The sequence below is a fragment of the Parasteatoda tepidariorum genome, chromosome X2 (assembly GCF_043381705.1).
Source record: "Parasteatoda tepidariorum isolate YZ-2023 chromosome X2, CAS_Ptep_4.0, whole genome shotgun sequence".
Classification (NCBI taxonomy): Eukaryota; Metazoa; Arthropoda; class Arachnida; order Araneae; family Theridiidae; genus Parasteatoda; species Parasteatoda tepidariorum.
The window spans coordinates 29,828,598-29,850,992 of record NC_092215.1 but is presented as its reverse complement, the minus strand read 5'-3'; the positions used below and the strand labels follow the sequence as shown (position 1 = coordinate 29,850,992).

At 28.9% G+C, this 22,395-nt stretch overlaps 1 protein-coding gene across 2 annotated transcripts in view; it reads right to left on the bottom strand.

The window, feature by feature from the left end:
• Positions 1-18,760, bottom strand: part of LOC107440919 (histone-lysine N-methyltransferase NSD2) — an 82,602-nt gene extending 63,842 nt beyond the window's left edge. For both annotated transcript variants that reach the window (XM_016054009.3, XM_016054010.3), the window contains exons 1-8: positions 18,624-18,760; positions 17,215-17,344; positions 12,887-13,083; positions 11,163-11,292; positions 8,287-8,351; positions 4,159-4,336; positions 2,995-3,189; positions 1,925-2,110 (exon numbers count right to left, since the gene is read on the bottom strand). In XM_016054009.3, coding sequence (XP_015909495.2) covers positions 1,925-2,110; positions 2,995-3,189; positions 4,159-4,336; positions 8,287-8,351; positions 11,163-11,292; positions 12,887-13,083; positions 17,215-17,344; positions 18,624-18,629 — 1,087 coding nt within the window. In that variant the 5' untranslated portion in view covers positions 18,630-18,760. The remainder of the gene's footprint in view (positions 1-1,924; positions 2,111-2,994; positions 3,190-4,158; positions 4,337-8,286; positions 8,352-11,162; positions 11,293-12,886; positions 13,084-17,214; positions 17,345-18,623) is intronic.
• Positions 18,761-22,395: the final 3,635 nt, after the last annotated feature.

The window sequence follows — 22,395 nt, the reverse complement described above, 5'->3', positions numbered from 1 at the left end:
AGTATTTATGTATATAAAGTAAAAGAAATTTTGGATCTAATTGTTGGAAGGGTGCTTCTGATACTTACAAAAATTTCTCATTGCTTGTTATAGGTTTCTAACCATCATTTATTGTAGTTTGGTAACGATGAGAAAAAGATGACAATAGCTCACAATAAAAAATATATAATGGCAAATGTGCAAGAAGAATGTTTTGAAATAACTCTTGAAAATTGGACTAACTTTCAATAATACGTAAGAGTTAAAAGAATCCGAGGTGATACTTTCCAAACAAACATATCTAGCATTAAAACCAGGGAAATTCAAGTTGACTTTGCAATGGCATATTCTTTTGAATATCAAAACGAATTTCAATCAGCATTATGCTATCCAGCCACAGTTCCGTTATTCACAGCAGCTGTTGTCTTAGACGATACTCTCCTAAAGAGTTTAAAATAGAGTCCTTTACAATATTTTCCTAAGGCAAAGACAAAGGTGAAACAATGTCTACACTTTTATTTTAAGACTGTTTAAAAACGATTCTACTTCAGAAGAAGAGCTAACAGAAACCTTCTATAGTAATAAGTCAAGTTAAGAATTTAAAAATAAATATATGGTTGAATTATTTCATATTTTGTCAATCAAAATATAAAAAAAGAAATTAATTTGGAAATATTTTACGATATCACATGCAGAAGTTCCTTCTATGGGATAGGTGTGTAGTACAAAATCTTGAAAGCGAAGCAAAAAGCAAAGTTATTTATATCATTGTGTTGTTATACAAAAAAATTTATTTGCTATCCAGTGTTGTTTGCAAAGCTAACCAATCAACTCATGCCTAATACAACAGTATTATATATTAGCCAAAAGGAAATAAAGATATTAATTGAAAAGATCAATACATGGCAACGGTAATACAAAGCATAAAATCTATGCATAAGTATCGTTAGATACTTGAATAAGATGCATAGATGCACATTGTGGCACACAAATAGTCAGTAAGTCAATTTCTGTTCCCTCCTGATCAGAAGTGCGCCTATAACTGAAATTAAAACGACATATGCTCTATCTCGGGAACATTATTGACGCAAATGCACATGCTTGTAAACTTAAAATGCAATATTTGCATAAAATAATTGGAAAATATGCATATTTTTGTTTCCAAACAGAAATGATTTTGAAGGAATAGATGTGCCTAAGATTTGCTATGTTTTACTCTCTAAACCAGTATAAAGAAGGGCTACAACCATCTTTCCAGACCATTAACTATTTTATTTGCTAAAATAAATTGTTTTTCTTCTGCTAAATTAAAATAAATAAATGTTTTAGTGCAACATTTATGACTTCTCAGTTGAAATATTCACAGAGGGTAACACACGTAACGTTCAGTTAACACACGTAACGCACCAATTTCACCAAAATAAAGAAGTTTTTACTGTTGCAAGAAATTTTTAAAAATCACTAAACACAGCTTCGATATTGTATCTCTCTATAAAAGAAAATATCTTAATTTTTTGCCTTTATACTTCACAGAATTAAATGAATATATTCAAAGTTTCAAATATCTAGCATTATAAAGGGTAACACACGTAACAAAATTTCAGAAATTTTTTTTTTCAACATCAAATTAATTTGCGCCTTCAATCTTCGTTTTGTAAACTTACAACACATATAGATTTAACAACAAATTAAGAAAAACATAAAAAATAACTAACAAGTTTATTATAATAAGTGTTGAAGTTGAAATATGTCGTGTAAAAGTAACACACGTAACGAAAGAATCGCCCTTTTAATGATCAGCCATACTTTTACTTTAACATAGTGAAACTACTCTGACCTTAAATATAAGACTTATTGTTCATTACGAATTGAAAATTTGAAAAATGTAATTGGATCTATCACTCTGATATGCAATGTATAACATAGAATATTGAATTATAATTACCTTCACTACATGACACACAATTATTGACATTAATAAGTGCAGATCGCTTAGAATTTTTTCTTTCCAGCACAAAGTGAAAAGGACATAATATTATGGCATTGGTAATTAATTCAACACAGCCAGCTGGTATGCAGGACTCACGTGCGTGAAAGGCAGACGGACACTTAAAACAAGTAATCAAACTTCCTAAATTGAAAGAAGAAAAAATCAATATGAAGCAAAAATTTTAATATTAAACATAAACAAGAATTTTTATATGAAACATAAAAAGAATTTTAACACGAGGTAAAAATATTACTCTGTTACAGTGATACTAGTAAAGTTAGACTAAAGCAAAAGTAATAGAAACTACTCATTTCTATAACTTAAGTGTACCAAGTAATAAAAACTACTGAAAATAGTAATGAGAATATATTGTTTCTCTATATTAAAAAGAAAGTTACTGCATAATTGCCATTGTTTTAGAAAATGTTTGCCCTTTGCACTACTCACATACTATAAATTTTTTTATTGTTATTATGCTGTTTATTGCCCCCCTTACTTTCCCATCTACTCAACTTCAAGGATGATTAGAATTTCTGCATATTGCCTTAATCGTTCTAGTTCAAAATTTGTTAGCTTTCTGAATACCAGATAAAATATTCTGTAATGTACTTTCTATAAAGTTTTGCAAATATTTCTATATCACTAAGTTAAATATGTTCACCAATTTTCACCCATCAACTTGGTGTTACAAATTGCGATTTGAATGGATGATTTAATACAGAATAACCTGGCACCATTAGTTCGAAACAAGAAGACTCAATAAATGTTTAGATGCAACAAAAAGTTCTGCTATACCATTGGTCTATGATCTACATCATTGAATGTATCACTTTTAACAAATAACCCACTGATTACTTACTTATATTTAAGAGCTCATACACCTATAATATACTCCAAACAAACAATGTACTACTAAATTCAAATAAAAATATTTATTAAGATAATTAACGAATGCAATATTTCAAGGCTTAAAAATGAATGGTGAAAAGGTTAGTTTAAAGGTTAGTTAAACAAGTAAAAGTTACCTTTACGAGCAGCGAGATTCCTATGATCTTCAGTATAGCATGTTAAACAAGTATGCAAGGGACAGACTTGGTTCTTTTCATAACTACCTGGTAGTTGTTTTAGGCAATCAGGATGATAATATTTAAAACATTTAGGATGTCCACACTTGATAACAGCTTCATCAGACTTCTCACATGAAAAGCAAGTACGAACACCTAAAAAATTTAAACATATTTTTATTAGCAAAACAATTACATAGGAAAAAAATAGTAATGTCGAAATGCAATAATTTTAACAAATAAAATGTGAAGTTAGCAGTGATTCTACTTATGAGCACTATAATGCATCATGTATACAGAAAATCAAAGACAAGGTGAAAAACAAAAAATTGTGATACATCCCTTCAGAAGCGTAGTTTCCAGGGTTTAAAAAAAAAACAATGAATTCGGGTAGCAGGCTTTCTCCTGCATTAAAAATAGAGGATATCGAATTACTTGGCCACTTTCCCTTGTCACAAATGTTTGATTAATTATAATTAAATGCTGTGATAGCACCAAATGTGCTTTCTATTTTATTTAAAAAGTCTGTTTTGTCTCACAATAAGGGGAAAAGGTATATATAATTCATAATAGATGCATACTTGTCAACCTAAATTTTTAAAATTGTAGAAGATTCAATACGAAATTGCAGAAAAAATCACTTAAAATATAGAAGATTTCATGAGATTCAAATCCGTATGTAAATTTATGATAATTAAGAACTGAATTATTAAATTATGAAATACATACAATTTTTCTACTTTGTAATTTTATTTTAATACAAAACGTCTGATTATATAATGAATTTAACTTTATTTTATTATAAAAAAAGAAAAAAACAATCTTGATTATTTCAAACAATTTGCTTAATCTATTACAAAAAATTGACAAAAAAAAGTTCTAAAAACATAAAATCCAAAACCGTTAAAATGTTCTATTGTTATGGAGATAATGCTCTATTGTCCTTTTTACCAATCCACGCTAACAGCTTTGTGTGTTTTCCTTTGAAATAGATGGAAAAAAAATTATTCTTTGTATTGATTTCTAGTTTTATCTTAACATTTTACTAAATTTTAATTGGTAGTATGATACAGTTAAAAATAACATGAATTATTTAAAAAAAATCAGATTATTAAAAAGGATTACCTGATTTACATTCTGCACATTCAAATCCATTAGCTGAAAGTAAACCCAAACAACTTAGATGAAATTCTTTCTGGCAGCCACGGCAAGAAATGTTAGGATCTGATTTGATGCACAGAACACAAATTCCTTTATCACTATCTTGTTCATTTGATACCTTAACTTTCTTAGCTTTATGAACCTAAAAATGGAATGTAAATAATACTGAATGAATCACTATATACTGATGCTGAACCACAATTCTTATTCCTAAAATTATTACAGATAAATAAAAGGCTGATTAACAGAGCAGGCATGAAAGTGGACAAAAATAAATAAAAAAAGCTGAAGTTTACAACGCAGTTACTGGGAGGAAGTGGTCTATATAGTACTGTGATATCAATGAGATTTTAAAAAAACGCAACTTTTAACTCCGTCAGGAGATTTTTATTTTATATTAAAAGTGGCATTTAGACAGTGAAATTTAAATTTTTCTCAAATATAAATTTAAGATTCTGTGACCACTACTATATTTAAGAAAAGTAGGTAATTATAGGAAGTCACAGCTTAATCATCATTTTAAATTACCAGTCAATCATTTTAAATTAAAGCAAACTTTCACTTTAATATCTTCTGATAGAATTGTTACTAACAATTTTAGTCACTTTAACTGCTATAATTAGCCAATCAAACTGGAATTTATTTTTTTCACCAGCATCGATCGTATGCACATTGTGTTCGCCTTTCAACTTTACTATCTTTGTTAAAACGCATTACTCTTACTCATAACTGCCAACTTGATAAAAACAAAAATAGAAACACAAAGCGTGATGATGTAATTATGAAAAGAAGTGAAAAACAAAGTATCCATATATTTAAAAACCATACACATTTCATATTTAACGTAATTTTTTGAGCTAACAGTTTCAATTAAATTACTAATGAAGAATATAACATCTTTATAGTAATCCAGGGTTGCCTGTCAAATCTAGGAAAAAAATTCCTTGTACATATTATACACAATATATTAAGAGAAAACAACATTACTGTGCTCTTGTGTGAGCTATATTGGGTTAACTATATTTATTAGTTTTAATTGCTGGAAAAACAACTGAACATACTTAAATAATGCTATAGTAAATGAAATAGTTTACTATAGCTGAAATATCGTGGTTAAGTATCCCATAGATTACACTTTGAGTGGTCACCATTTTTTAAAAGACAAAAATAAGAAACAAAATTCCCTGTATTTTCCCAGTTTGTAAAGAAAAAATCAGAATTCCCTGCATTTTCCCAGTTATTTTAGGTGATTTTTAAATTCCCTGTATTTTCCAGGTTTTCCCTGTTCTTCCTGTGGATGGGGCAACCCTGTAACCGTTTCAAGAAAAACTTACTTTTTTCAAGAATCACAATATTGGATTTTAAAATCGCATGAATATAAATCGAGATGTTGGATTATAAAATCTTATGAATATGAATCGCGATATAGGATTTTAAAAGCGAGAAAATGCAAATTGCGATATTGAATTTTTAAGTAGTGCAAACAAGAATCACGATGCATAGTTTTTAGATCAAGAGAATACGAATCGTAGTAGATAGAACGTAGTATAATACGATTAGATAGATAGAATATATAGAAGTGAATAGAACGTAGTTTAAAAAATCACATATAAATACGGAAATCGATGTTTGATATTACAACCGTGTGATTACAAATCGCAATATTCGATTTTAAAAATGCCTGAATACAATCGCGATATTGGATTTTTAAACTGCAATGTACAATTTTTAAATTCAGTGAATGGGAATTGCGATGTACGATTTTTAAATTGTGTGAGCGGGAATTACGATGTACAACTTTTAAATCGAGTAAGAACAAATCACCAACACGTAACTTTTAGATCAGTTTAATACGAAAATCGATGATTGATATTAAAATTTTCTGAATAAGAATCATGACATTAGCAGATTCCGACGCAGTTCCTAAAATTTCAAAAATCAGCCAAACCAAAGAAATCAAATTGGCGGAAGAATCACAAGTCTAGTTAAAGAGATTTAGCATAAGCTTCAAAATTTTGTCGGATTATAAGGTTTTGATTATAAGTCTGCAGACCAGTGGTCTTGAGAGACATTGAATTCTGTGATATTCATGGAAAAAATCACATGCCCTGCTCTTCTTAGATCTGCCCTAAGTTGAAAAAACAAATCGGCATTAAAAGTGAAAAGACTCTAGAATACTAAAAAATTACAACATTTTGACATGAAATTTGTATTTTCGGAACAAAGTTAAAAGATCGTGAAGGGGAAAAAAAAAACAATTTTAACAGAACATTTGGCAGCTATGTAGGATGCACCACGTGAAAGACACAAGTAAACAAAATACAAACATGTGCATGGACAAAAATAAGAAGAAGCGGAGAGATTTATAATGAATGCATGCGAAAATTCAATATGCGTCGCACTAAGAAGGTAAAACCAAAGAATAAATATCGGCAGTCGAAAGGAAACTTAACTCAGAGAAATCAAGAACCTCATCCGTTCCGTTCTACAGCGGAAGTTGTGGTTGTCAAGGCAAAGGCACACCTGCGAACGCCCACCCATTTTCTCCTAATGATCATTCTTTCTCAGGAGGCTGCTACAAGAGAAAAAAAGTTCGTTCCAAGTCAGGCTGCTCAAGCTATGGGGGAAGAGTTTTCTCTAATAATTCGACTCCCCAAAAATTTACATTTTTGGAACATGGTTCGAAATTCTAAAAATTGGGAGAAAAAAGCGGATTTCCGCTTTTTAGCAGAAGTCTTTTATCTCTGATAGAGAAAAAAAATTTCATAATTCGTCAAATAAAAGTATAAAGCTGAAAATCTCAGTTTTTCTATATTACAGTAGGGAACCAATTATCCGGAACGATCAGGACCATCGCTATTCCGGATAACTGATTTTTCCGGTTTTCTGAATCGCTACAAAAAGCCGTTTTTTTATTGTTAAACCCAACTAAATAAAAAATATTTGGAAATTATCTTAAAAAGAAGAAAAATTATGAAGTAATACACTAATAATTATTTCCAAAATGATGGTAAAGTAAACATCTTTCAAAAAAAAAAAGGAAAAATCCTAAAATCTTAAGAGGAAAAAAAACAAAAAATTTTAAAAATGGCGGGAAAATTTATCGAATTTCGTTCCGGTTTTTTGGTTTTCCGGTTTTCTGATTTCCGGATAACGGGTTCTGTACTGTATTATACTTTTAAGAAAAAAGGACGATAAAAGAAAATGTCTATCAAAAACACTCTAGAAAAGATCTCAGCATAATAAAAATGCTGATAAAAACAAAACTTTAAAAAAAAGCAAATAAATCATTCTCAATTCTCAAAACAAAGCATTAATGTTGAAAATCTCAGCCTTCCATATTACCACATTTTTAGGAAATTTAATCATGTTGATCAAAAACGCTTTTAAAAAATCAAAAATTTATTGAAAAAATTGATTGAAAACAAAAATTGATTTAAAAAATGAAATGTCAAAGTAAAAGAAAATACAGAAAACAGAAAAATCATTTTCATTTAATCTACCTAAGAGGATGCTATACCATGGGAAAAACTCTTCATGTCAAATTTTGTTTCACCTACGTTAGTAATTTAAAACTTTATGTGCAATTCATTAATTTGTTCATTATATGTTACAAGCAATTCAATATTCTTTGTCACATTTTCTCCTATGGGAAATTTCACATTCTTTTAAAACACTTTGACAAAGCTAAGCGTTTGAAATTGTAAACTCTAGGTTTAGTGATAAAGGTGTGGGGGAGGTATCACTTTTTCATACCAAATGATTGTTCATAGTCAATATACCAGCAAGATCAATCAATATTTTAGCCTAAGTTTTTGAATCTTGTAATCAATCTTTAGCAAAATAAAATACACAAGTGTATTTTTTTTTCCTCTTAATTTTTATTTACTTCTGGAAATTCAGGTTATTTGAATTTTTTGGTTTATCAAATTTTGAATAGTCAGGCTTTTATTAGATTTTAAAAAAGTCTCCCTGAAATCAAGGAAATTCAATCATATTAAAAATCTATGGAGCAAAAATTCTTGGAAATAAATTAGATTTTAAAAATAAATGTGACAGTAATTATGAAAATGATAAAAGAGTTCAACTCACCTCAGGGATTTCAGAAGTTTTAACTTTTTCAGGAATAATCTGACTGAACCCATTTTGCTGATTACCTGAATAAAAAAAATACACTTTAGTGCATGTAGTTAAAATATAGCTATTTTTAAAGTACTTATTAAAAGTTATAAAGTTGCCAAAAGTTAGTAGTTATAAAGTTGCCAAAATATAATTTTGCATGAAATATAAGAATCATTACAGTGGCAAAGAAACAAGAAGGCATTAGGATAACTTGATGCAAGTATATTAACTACATTGAAAATAAAAGAAAGAAATACTTTTCTCTTGTTTGGTAGTTTGGTTACTAGATATCATTTAAGATTTTTTCATTATGAATAATATAAAATTTACAAAAAGGCTTTTTATACACAGTCCAAACCCACTATAACAAATCTAGGATACAGTGAACACCTTCTTGTAATGAATGTTTTTAGAGGTCAGTACTGTTATTTTAACTAATGTTATTTCATATGCTTTTAGTGAACAGCGGAGAAATTGGTAGCTCAATTGTAGTGGACTCAAGTTTCTATTTTACAGTCATTTTAATAAATTACACAAAATTTTTAGTCTATGTGATAAGTTCATAAGTATATCAGCACTATATCAAAGATCCACTTGATATAGTGCGCCCAAAACGTAAACATTGTAAGGGAGATGCAAAAAAAAGTTACGACGCACAAATCTTTAAAATAAAAAATAAATTTTATTTTAAAAAAACTGAGGTCTAAGTTTACTCTTAGTGGTTGGTTCAAGTGAAAAATTGCCAGAGTTTAATTTAAGTGGTCCTGGACCAACAACCAGGTCTTCGAGGTCTGGATGACATAGCTATGTAAAATCTAATACAAAAATCAAACATCACTTTTTTGCCTCAATTCTTTTCATACTTAACAAATGCATCATTTTATTAATTGAGGAAAAAGGAAATTATCTGACCAAACGCAATATTCAACAAGATTGGCAGACACAAGAATATTTGGTGCCTCTTTAATACTGAAATATGTTTCTTTCCTAAACTTGAAAAATTTGTTATAGGGAGATGACCACTTTTTAACGCTTTAATTAAAAATTTTGTTATAGGAAGAAATTTGCTGTAAGAGAAATTCGTTGCAGAGACTCTATATATTTACTTAATTACTTGTTTGTTAAGCAAAATAAGTGATATTGCAAACACTATTTCCAACAATACTAGTGAATTTTGTTTCAAAAATTTTAAATATAGCGAACCCTTATTTACAGTGGATTCATTGTTGGGTCGTGAAGACTACATTGAGGTACAACAATACTATAATCTATATACACAATAAAGGAGGTGTATGTGGTCATGTCTCTGGGTCACACAATATGAGAGCAAAAAACCATGGCACTTATATTTATGAAATGTAATCTCAGAAGTAGATTTGTCTACCAACATTAAGATAATTTGTTTTTTCAATTTCTGAATTTTTAATTCTACTTTCAATTTTAAATTTAAATATTTTTATATTAGTTACTTCTTTAACACATAGACAGCAAAGATTTGAGAAGACAAAGAAACATAGATGATTGCTTTCCTCCCTTTTGTTACTTATTAATTTTTTTAACCTGTGCGATGTAGGTGAAGAAAAAAATTAGTTTTCTGTGATTAAGGTTTTAAACGAAAATTTATGATTCAATTCTGATGAAAATGGGAATATTTAAATTTCATTAAATGAATAAAATAAAAACATTGAAAGTTATTCAAAGGTGTACAAATTGAAACAGTCTTGTACTACAATTGTCTTCTATAATTAATATTTATGAGGATTGTAAATTTTAAACAATGCAGAATTCTAACTGGTTTTAGAAAGATAGTAAGTAGCATGAATTTTAAATTTCTTGTAAATATATGATTTAAAACTTATAATTGGGGCATAAATCTTAGTTTCGAGAAATTTAATTTAAGTATTAATTACTTGCTATTGTATAAAAGAATGTAATTTTTATGCCTTAGCTACTACAGTTTAGACTAGTGGTTCCCAACCTTTTTTGGATTTTCGTCCCCTCTAAATGTCAATTGCTACCTATCACCCCTTCATAAATGTTGATAGCCACTTATCACACTTCTCTCTCTCATTTTTTTTTTCACTTTTTTTTTGCTGAAAAAACCAAGAGTTGTTGCTATAAGCATCAATAATACTGAATTTAAAAAAAGTTAATGTTTTTATTTTCATTTTTTTTAAAAAAAAATAACAGATATTTGAAGCAAAATAATTAAAAAAAGTACATTTTTTCTTTAATTGGACTCTGGAAGAATTGAAAACATTGATAATTAAAATATGAAAACTCTATTGATCATCTTTACAATGTGCTTTCAATTAAAGCATGAATGTTCGTCAAAGGTTCGCTTACAAGCAAATAGTTTCCTATTGCAATTTTTTAATCTTTTTTACACTGATTTGATAAAATATAATTTATGTAAAATGTAGTTTGAGACAATTTCAGAAAAAAAAATGCAACAAAATAATGCATTTATTTAAATTGCATAGGTTTATAACTAGATTAAATAAATAAAAATATTTATAAGAGAAATATGGAATCTCTATTTTAGAACATGATCTTTTATTTTTCTCATCATTACATTCAAAATCTTCGACATCTTTATCAGAATAAAAGCAGAACTGTTAAAAGCTCTAAAAGTTAAATTAAAACAAATGAAGCATTTTTGAAACCTACTTTAAAACTTCTGAAGTTTTCACAAAAACAAATTTTATTATCATAACATTAAAATTTTGATTTTTTTTTTTTTTTAATATAATACCATGTTACAGATATGGGGATATACAATATGAACCTAAAACGCATAGAAGTTTACAAACACAAGTAAATAACTGTTAGCTTTATTTTTTTACCTTTTGGAATTTTCCTCTTAAGAGTATCATAATTAAACACATAAGTTGAAAACCTCTCTGTTTTATCTTTTATTTCAAATGCTTCTTCAGCTTCTTTGACAGCAATATCCCAGCTTTTCATCATGTAGCCCTAAAAAAGTTTGAAATTAAATGAAATGTAATAAACTTAAAAGCTGATAGGATGATAATACACAATAATTGTTAGCGCACAAGAACTAAAAGATTAAATTTATACAAAATTCTAGATTTTTTTAAGATAAAAAAATAATTACAAGGTCAATTTTTGTGTTCTTAACTAAAATTAGGTAGTAAATTTCAATTATCATAACAAAATTTAGAATATATCTATTCACATGCATAGAATTACTCTCTAATTTTTGAAAAACCAATCAAAATAATTCCACTCCTAGGTTTTTATATGGTTTTAGAGTAAATAACTATTATTAATTATCTAGTTCATGTTGATGAAGCTTATAAACTACCTGGACTGGGAAAATATTTTGTCTGACATGATCAGGTATATAATGTACTTTATTAACTCTTACATATTGTAAAATATAGATTAAATTTCTATCAAGTTTTGAAGACAATTATTCGTATTCTAACTTACAGGCCAATCCGACAGAGATTGATAATATGAGAATTTTTTTCTCCGATTACTGCAGTCGCACTTCTCCCACAATTACGTCACTGTATTTTACTTTCAGGCATGCTGGTATCAGGGATTAGATTTTTCTGCTTTTTTCAATTTAATAAAAAAAAGCACCTTTTCCAAGAAAGTTTGCCTTTTTCGAATTTCAGAGAAGAAAAAAAAATATTCGTTTTTATGCATTTTCCTACCTATGCAAACACAATTTACAATTACTTTTATGTAATCAAAAATTACACATTAGGATTTGTATTTACGTGATTTAAGATCGTGAATTCAGTGGTCTGTCCAGACCGAATTTACTACCGTTTAGCGGTACCTTCACAAATTCAACTTCGACAACTCAAATTTAATTTTAGGAAAAACGGTAGTTTCACAAAATACTTTTTCTTAAAATTTTATTTTTGTATTCCTGAAGAAATGATAAATCCATATTCTTGCCATATTTTTGTGTTGGACTTTTAAATATAATTTTCAATTTTTCCCAAATTATGTCTAAATTTTCACAAAATAGGTACCTCTCAGAAAAACCTAGACAGATCCCTCGAATTGTATCTCATATTTTCACGATGTTATGTCAGATCTAGAGTTTCAGATTTCACGTTAATATCACGTCTATCAAATAGTCCTCTTGTTGAAGGAATAATTTAATTTTAACAATTCTTTAAAATTTTATACACAACTAAAAGCAATAAATATAATTTTATAAGTGCAGTGACTTATGTAACATAGTAAAAAGGCAATTCCACAATTTATAAATATTACAATTGCAGATTTTAAAAGCATATCTTATATTTCTTAAAAAAAAAAGCAGTTTTATTAATTTGTGTCCAAATAACTCTTGGTGTTATTTTCAGAAATCATTAGTTAAAAATTTTTTAAAAATTAAATACTGGGCGTTGCAAGCATAACACAATATATTACATCCGTAGCAACCAGTTTTAAATTGTAAATAATAATTGAGTAAATTTAAATAAAACAACACTCCAAGAATTACTTCAACAATTGAGTTACATGAATTCAAAATCTGTAAATATAAGAATCTTAAGTGATTGTTCAAAAGTAAAATGCATACTTTAACCCTGTTTCCATTTTTCAAAGCCTCAGGGCCTTTTCTTTCGGACTGATCTCCTTTTGATTTATTACACACATTAAATTTCTCATAAAACTTATCAATGCCTTCATATGGAAAGATTTTTTGAGCAGTCCAACCACGAAGAGGTTTCTCTCCAAAAAATTGTACATGATAAATTGTATATTCTCTAGGGCCAACTAAAAAAAATATAATAAGTTTAGAAATTAGACAATCAATTTTTAACTAAAATCATGAATCAGATTAAATAGAATAATTATATATACTCATTAAGTTTTTTACAAAACATCTAATTTAAAATTATGACAAATAAAATTATATAAAATTAAAAAACATAATTTCAGTAGAAGATTTTAGCTAGTAAAGTCGGCCTCTTAAGTTTATGTTTATCTTTCGGTAAGTCAAAAACGTTAACTGCTTATTTGAAAATAATTCAACATAAAAGAGCAAGACTTCCAGCTCATTTAAAAAGCCTAAAAAAAAATATTCAGTATGCAATAGCATTTAAAAATCATTGTCATTGAAAAATTGCAATAAATTGCAAAATACAGATAGAAGTAACAATTTAAAAAATACAGATTTTTCTTTGAGAAAAATATAGAACTAAGATTATTTGTCATATGCATTTTTTTTTTTAACATCTTATTAATTTAATAGTTTTAACACATTTAATTTTATGTACAAATTTAGTTTCTAGTAAGTTTACTAATATCAAAATAACATATTTTATTTCTTCATTTACTGGACTTAAACATTATGTACTTAAAAATAATACAATAAAATTTCTCTTTTCAAGTTTTCTTCAGAGATTTTATTCCTGATATCAGATGTTGGTTACATTAATCAAGCTTTGACTGGTTGCTTGATACTTTCTTTTTCAGATCAGAAAGTCAATCAGGATTTGCTTATGGTACATTTTCTTTTACTTGTGGCTCCTACTCTTTTCTTTTGTTCAGAAGTCTTTTAGGCTTTGTATTCAGCATCTGCTCTGCATTCTAACAAAATTTAATCAGCTATTGAGTGATGCAAACATTGATGATCCTAAAGCTATTTATGTTGCCCAGGCTCGTCGTTCTTTTTAAGATGTGACAATTCTCTTAACAGAGAAGCCTCTTTCAACTGATGCCTGTCCATGGGAAAATGTCAGACCAACTTTAACAAGAACAGATAGATGACTGTATCAGGAAAGATCATGATTATATTTTAATTTGAAAAAACTTTGTTCCAAAAATAATCAACAAGTTTTCAGAAACTTTCTAGAATCGATCCTTTCTTCTAGTATGACATCATTTACATATAGATTCAACTCATCTAACTTTATCAGCAGAATCTTGAATTAATAATTGAGGTAACATATTTGCATGATGTCTTATGAGAGGCAGTGTAAATTTTATAAATTCTTCACACATTAAGGAAAGCAAAATCTATAAATTTCGTATGACAGTGCTGAGTAAGAAAAAATAGAATGAATAGGACTATTTTATTTGAGCATATAAGAAAACAGTGTGTTCAGACCAAAATGTTCACATATTTCAAAGAAATAAATGCATTTATTTTTTGTTCTTTTGCATCTCAAAAATTTTTGCAGTAAGTACAAATAATTTTTTTCTTCCAATTTTTCACAATTATTGAAAATTTTTAACATTTAAGTTATTAATTCTTCTTTATTACTTTTCATACATTTCCAAGTCATTTTTACATTTACATTTTATACAGATTCTCATAGGACGTCTCCCCATATCTATTATTTGCTATGAATATTGGTCTCGCAAGAAATGTTCCATCTAATATCTACTGTACTATTTCGCTCACCTTAGATAAAATTAAAAATATAGCTTGGGACTATTTAAGGCAAAAAATAAATACATGATGAATAAATAATACAACAAAATAATAAATTTGTTTAAATTAGATATGTTTAAAAGTAGATCAAATAAATAAAATTATTTGAGAGAAATGTAGAATCTCTAGAAAACTTTAGAATAACATGGCCTTTTATTTTTCTTATCATTACATTAAAAATCTTAGATATCTTGATCAGAATAAAAGCTCACCTGTTTATTTAAAAAATTAAATTAAACAAATTAATTAATTTTTAGAGTTACTTTAAATTTCTGAAGCTTTCACAAAACAAATTTCATTCGTAACCATTACCATAACAAGTTGAACTAGCTTATAATGATCCCTGATTTAATGAGCACCCAAATTTAACGATAAAATTAGAAATAGTATTAAAAATAAAATTAGAAAATTGAGCATAATATGCACAATACTTTTGTGACTCTTAATATAATATGTTACAGCAAATAGTTCTGGAAGTGTCACATTAATGAATGATGCATGAGAAAATGCTACATCATCATGCATTACTAACTGCTCCAGTGATGCTGGATTAGACATTTTTGAAAAGGAGCAAACCACCAAGGAAGAAGATCAATTCCACGAAACTCAGAAGTGTTTTAATCTCAAAAAGTGTTTTAATTTCAGGAAAAAACAGTAAACAGCATGATAATAAAATAATTATAATTCTTTATAAATAGTTTAGTCAAGCTAATTTTCATAAGCTGTCGTGTCTGTCACAAGATATGCATAATATACACGAATGCACGAACACTGCTAGACAAAGTTTTTATTAAGCTCATGAAAACAGTCAAAATTTCCTGCAGGTAATATTTTTTCGGGATTTTTTTTAAAAAAAAAAAAATATATATATATATAGGGATTTTTTTTAAAAAACCAAGTTTGGTGGGTTTTTTAAGATATTACATAGGTAAACACTTTTTAGGTTGAAATTTTTATCTTTAATCGAAGAGGAAACAATTTTAGTTAAAAGAAAACTCTCATAGGAAAATAATGAAATAAAATGAAGAAAAAAAACAGCTTTAATTTTAATGTAGTATTTTTTCATGCTGGTATTAATAAAAGGCTCTTAAATCAATTCCCTTTTTGACTAGAAATAAAAGCATAATATTGGCGTCAAAGAAATATGCTATTTTCTGTTTTATTACCATTATGTCACTGATGTAAGCTGAATGCATGAGAACGCTACATCACCAAAAATGGGTTTCACAAAATGGAAGATTTAAACTTCATTACATTCGATCAAAATACCATCAAACAAAAAAAAAACTTTTATTCATCTAATTCTATTCTATTTATTCATCTAATCTTTTATTCTTGTTTTGTAAAACTGAAATTTCTGAACCTAAGTTTTGTACCATTTTTAGAGCAATTGGTCATATTGTTTTTATTGTAGTGGTCACTGTTTTCATGTCTTTTTTTTTGTAATGTCTGTTGTGGCATATTTTTTTCAATTAATTAACATTTTTTCACATAAAGCACATGGTTTGCAGTATTTTTTATTGAGAGATGTATAAGTTAATACATAGCAAAATTTTAGAATATATTTTAATATTTAGTAGCTAAATTTGTAAAAAAAATTTTCAGATGTCATGTCTGTAAACAATTGGCAAATGATATTATCGCCAAGACATCAAAATTAATATGACTCTACGGCAGAATGACCAGAGAATCAGAACTTTTTTTCTGGAGTGTCACTATGCATGCAAATTAAAACAATATAATAATGTTGTATATAAAAAATCAAAATGCTCCACACTTATTTAAATTTGATAATGATTTTATTTTCCATAAACATGGAATTTACCAAAAGTAGCTAATTTTGAAAATTTGGAAATGAGAAGAATTGAAAGTAATTACTTCCCATTCCCAAGGGTACTGAAATTAAAGTTAAAACAGATTAAAAATATAGAAAGCTATGATAACGATAGATGTAAAGAAGTTTAAATTCAATAGCTCCAAACATACTCAATGGCTTTTGAGAGTGAAGAGAAACTTCAAACATTTTTATTAAGCAGAGATGCAAATGACGAAATGATTTTGGGTCACAAGTCCTCTCCAAAAAACAGCAATACAACAAAGAAGCAATAAGACAGTTCAAAACAAATTAGCCAACTTTTTTCTTACTGTACAAGTATTCTTAAGACCACTCCATCACAACAAGCAAATATTGCAGTCCCTTTGAGCTGGTTTCAAACGAGTTAAATAGTATATTAAAATTATGAAAAAAATGAAAAATCATAAGATTACTTGAAACTTATTAGAAAATCTTGTATCAGAAAAAAGAAATTCACAAAAAGAAATTTTTTGAAGATGAACACTTAATACTTATTTACAGTAAATACGCATGAGTGAGTTGTTATGTAAAACAATAAACTTGACAAATTCGTTCTTTTTCAATACAGAAACAAAATAGACAAATTTAATGAAAAAAATACTTAATAACTTACTCTTAGATAATTTAGTATAGTTTCCATTAATTGGATCATAACCAACCATACAAGGCCAAAATGGGTGAGAGCCTATCTTCGCCCATAGTAAGTCACCGGGCACAAAAGGAGCAAGTTCATTAGCATTATCCTAGAAGGAAAATCAATGTAAATTAATAAATAATTTTCAGAGAGCAACAACATAAAGTGTTTGAAAAAGTTCATAAACATGGAGAAAAATTTAGAAGCAAATATAATAAGTATATTTGCTTCAAAATTTAAACTTTACAAATTATGAAACACAGTATGTATTTGTGATAAAATTTTAAAACTTTCATAATATTTGATAATAAATTACAAAAGCTGCCCATAAATTAATTTTTAGTTGCAACAAAAAATTTTAGGTCCCAGGAAAGGCCCAATTTATACAAGTACCTGTAACATGGCATATATAAGTGACTGACTAATCACTAAAGAGACGTGCAGTGAGCAACTGATTTAATATGCTAAAATTCAAGCAAAGTGTCTAGTTTTCCTCAGTGAAAAAGGTCTCTAACACTTTATATCAATCAACAGTCACAATAAACGTTCAGCTGAAAATTCCTATGTATCTAACCTTGACATCATCTAACCTGTTATCTTCCTATTCATCTAACCTTGACAAACCAGAAGATATTTCAGCATTGTGATCTGGTGCACCAACTACAATTGCAAGGCACCGAATAGATTTTAAACTTGAACTTTTTTTTAAACATATAGAGGTTTGCCGGGGGTGGCTATGAGTTATACCCTTCGAGTTGGTTCCTTTCAGAGAATTTTTTAATTTTCTTGCAAATCGCTGTAGAAAATAGCCAAGACTTGCTGATTTTTCTGCCACAGATCACAATACGGAAATTTTCTCTATTCATTTCATTACAACGTAGACACAAACATTATAAATTACTTGATATATAGCACTTAAATACTTTTTCTTTAAAAATAAAATAATAGAAATATATCCATATAGATACCTGCTCCTACCAGTTGAAATCGCTAAGATGCAAAAACCCTTTAGCGCCTTGGCGATGACAGTTGACGCACACATTTTCCAATTGAAAATAACCCCACCGAATTATTTTATTGCTTATTTTTTTAACTAGTGTAAAAATAAAATAAACAAATAGCTACCCTAGCAATTTGAGAGAAATGCAGGTACTTTGGTCATTACTCAAAATACAAAAATGACAGTATGCAAATTCAACAATCAAACTTATTGCTTAAGACTACACATAAAACACTAGATCGAATTAATCAGGAATAGGAGGATAGAGTGACAACAACAAGAATTCATAAACGTCATACAATCATTTCAAATAGAAACAAATCATTAAGACCATACATTCAAATACGATCAAGAGAAACATGATACAAAACCACAAAAATAAACATACCATCATAAAGAAAGTGCTTATATAAAATTTAATATAAGATTATTATATTGTCACATAATTAAAATAATATTATTTAACAAATATATAAATATACTACTGCAGTAAGAATTCTCGGAATCTTTTAATTTAAAAAGCGGGAAAAAAATATTGTTGCCAATCATTAAAACCAAAACAAAGATATTTTCACCGAAAAGTTCTGGTTTTGTTTCCGAGAATCTTTACTGCCGAGATACAGATGGTTTTCAGAACTGTTCCCACTGCATTAGACGTCATGGCTCACACTTGAATGATTATAGCTCGCGGCACTTGGCTCCGCCTTCATCACGTGGTATCCGACGATACGTTTTCGCTATTTAGGAGAAGGATGTGAATAATCTTGAACAGGAAAGTTGCTATTTGGCGATCGCTTGGCAAAAATACTTATCTAGCTATTCAATTTTTAAGTACTTAATATTTCCTAAATGCCGATATATTTTATGTTATTATTAGAAGCATCTCTAGTAAAATTCAGGATCTTACAGCAACATCAATAGTACATCATATATTTATTTTAATCCTTTATTCCGAAAAAGTCGGAGATGTGGCCAGGGCTGTGCTCCATGCCTTTGGTTCCATTTAATTTGTACTTTTCTGCAGTTGTCAAACGACAACAACAACAACAATTATTTTAATGTGATCGTAAATTAAATTTCGAGAATTAAAATTCGCCTAAAATTATTAAATTTCAAGAAAATAGTGAAACACAAAAACTAAAACAATTGAAAAATCTTCTGTAAGGATATGTTTAATAGCATTAGATTTGACAACTTGGAAATGCTTTACAAAACTAAAAATATAAACCATCATATATCAATATTAACATAACGTACTACTTACAAAAATTATTATTAGGATTTTTTTCAGTAAAATAAATATAATATGTTAAAAAATGATATATTTTTCCCAATAAGGAAGAAATCTGGTTTAAATTTAATTTTTAATGCATCGATTAAAAAAAATTAAATATCAATTATCTGCATTGCTTGATTACGTTATAGCTTATTTATATTTTTAAAAAAATTCAAACAAAAATACTCAGCATATACTTAGCTTTTGAAAAATGAACTCTGTTGTTGTTACTTATCCCCCTGGTGTAGGAATGCCTACACCAGGTCAAAAAAATCCCAGTCGTCAGGTGAACGTTGCAAGCATATATGATTTATCTATGAGGTGCAAGATTACATTAAATTTCATCGTCAAAACTACTACTACTAGAATCGCTCTCAGTGTCAGAATCAGAATAGATGGAAAAAGAAAGATTTTCCTCAACCTCTTCGTCGATTCCGTCAGTTTTCCAATAATTCTTCGAAGTCATGCATCACTGTCTGCAGTCTGTGTGTGGGATTGTACGCCTGTGATGGAACTGAGGGTGTGCGGTATTGCTATTCGTTAAACTGTTCTATCATAAAGTGCTGGACATCGCGTGTAGGTCGTCGGGCTACCGAAGTGAGGGTGCCATCCCCTCTGCAAAGGATCAAAATTGTAATGGCATGTCTTTCAATCATTATCAGGGATGTTTCCCAAACCAATAGCCCATTGTGCAGCTTCAGTGCGACGTAAATGAACTACAACAGCAACAACAATATGTGTGCAATACTTTTTCCATATCTCATTTCCAACATTTTGTATGGCTCAAAATTTTGAAGATGTTTTAAGCTCATATCAGCAGCCACTTTTCTTTTTCTAACATAACGTTTAATATCTACCCAAAATAATTCTATGGGATTTAAGTCCAAATCATAACGGGGGAGTCTCAAAACATCATGGCCCGGTTCTTTTAAGAATCCATCGATGCGATATTGTTTTTCTGCAGGTGCATTTGCTGTAATTAATTCAAATAATTCAATTTTTCGCATTTTTTATAGTGTTTAATCTTTTTCTCTAACCAGAGGCACATTTTATCTTTTGTTGAACTTTTTGTTGGTACAGGATTCAGCACTTTTGTATGGTAAACTGCATTATCCATAACGATGACCGAATTCGGAGGAATACTTGGTAACAGCTTCTCAATTATTCATTTTTCGAAATTTTCTAAGTTCATTTGTCCATGGTAATATCCAGAAGCAGATCCTGCTTTAAATATCAAGCCGGTATTTGGGATGAAACCAGATTTGAAGCCAGCATGCACCACAATCAGGCGATATCCTGCGCTATAATGACTTCACCTTTTTCATCTGTCCAATATTTTTCAAAAGAAAGATTGCTGTCCAGCCACGTGTCTTCTAAATAAATTATGTTCTTATTTCTCTGAGAAAACAAAATCTCCAGCTTACAATGTTAGATCGCTCCATTAATATATACCTCTGGTTTTTGCAACTTTATTGAAGACCTGCAATATGGAATTCCTCTTTCCCATGGAAATTTATTCTTTTTTTTCACCTCAGGAAGCAATCGAGATAAAGACGGAATTTTTTTGTTTACACAAAACTCATTGACTGTGTTTCGAAGAACACAGAGATCAAAATTGTCTAAAATTGCATTTCTATAATCAGGACACTTACGATGTTTTCCCAGGAAAGATATCTTTTTTAATTCGCTTAATTGTTGTAAGCGAAACGCCAGTAGCTGCAGCAGCACGTTTCTGTGCTTGTGAAATTGGAATTAAAAACCTTCCCTCTCTGGCTTCATCTTCGCAAAAATTTGGTTACATTATGTATGATATTTCTCTTTTTTGAATGAATAGTTTATCCTTTCTGAGACATTTTGCACGGAAAGCACAACAGTTTTTAAATTTAAAATATATTTAATTAGCTAGAGTTAAAAAAAAAGGTATAATTAGCGATGTTAGTGACTGAAAAAGAATTCATTGTTTGTGTTTGGTGCGCATTAAGGGTTGTCTTAATTTCAAGAGCGGAGATGTTACTCCTCCCGAGGTGAAATGAATTCTGCTTCCGAGGAGGTGGAGCCAAGTGTCAACTCCTGGTGAACTTGCTATACAGCTTATTCAGGGATGATTCATCGTGGTTGAAATACAGGCGATCATGCACCATTCAAGATCTTTCTTAAGACCGATCCTTTAAATATAGAGCAAACTTTATTTTACAAGCTCTATGTGTTTTTATAATTATTTGTTTTCAGAGGTTTAGTGGGGCCGGAATGCACTGGTTCGACGCTCTGGTACTTTTTTGTTAGACGGAATGCCGCACCGGGACTTCGATTCGTGTTTTTATTATTCGTGTTTTTATTTTATTCATTATTCGAAAATCTGTAAAATATTTAAAAAAAAGAATTTAAGAAGCAAATAGTCTTGTACTTTTACAAATAAATATGTTCCTTACAAATTCGTATTGGCAATTGAAATTGGCTACAAGTGGCGTATAGCAGAAATCTTTACCTATGGCAACACTTCACAATGCTTTCACCATTAGCGTGTGGAGAGTCATAGAAGAAGGACCGTTAGTTTCTATCTTGATTTTCATATAGATTAAAATCTTTTAAGTCGGAAAACTATATGGAACTGAAAACTACATTAAGCATAGTTCTAAAAGAAAACATCATGGAAATTTTTATTAATTAAAAACAAAAAATATTAAGAAAAGGAAAAATATCGTAGTACATTCCTATACAATTGAAAAGAGGAGGGCCAAAGGTATGGAACCTCTTCTCCCCAGATGGCGTATTCATAAATTGTTCTAACTGCAGAGAATTCAGTGCATGAATTTTCTTGTGTAAAAGTTGATTTTAGGTATTACGTTGACTATTGAGATCCCTTATATAAAATTCTTATAATATG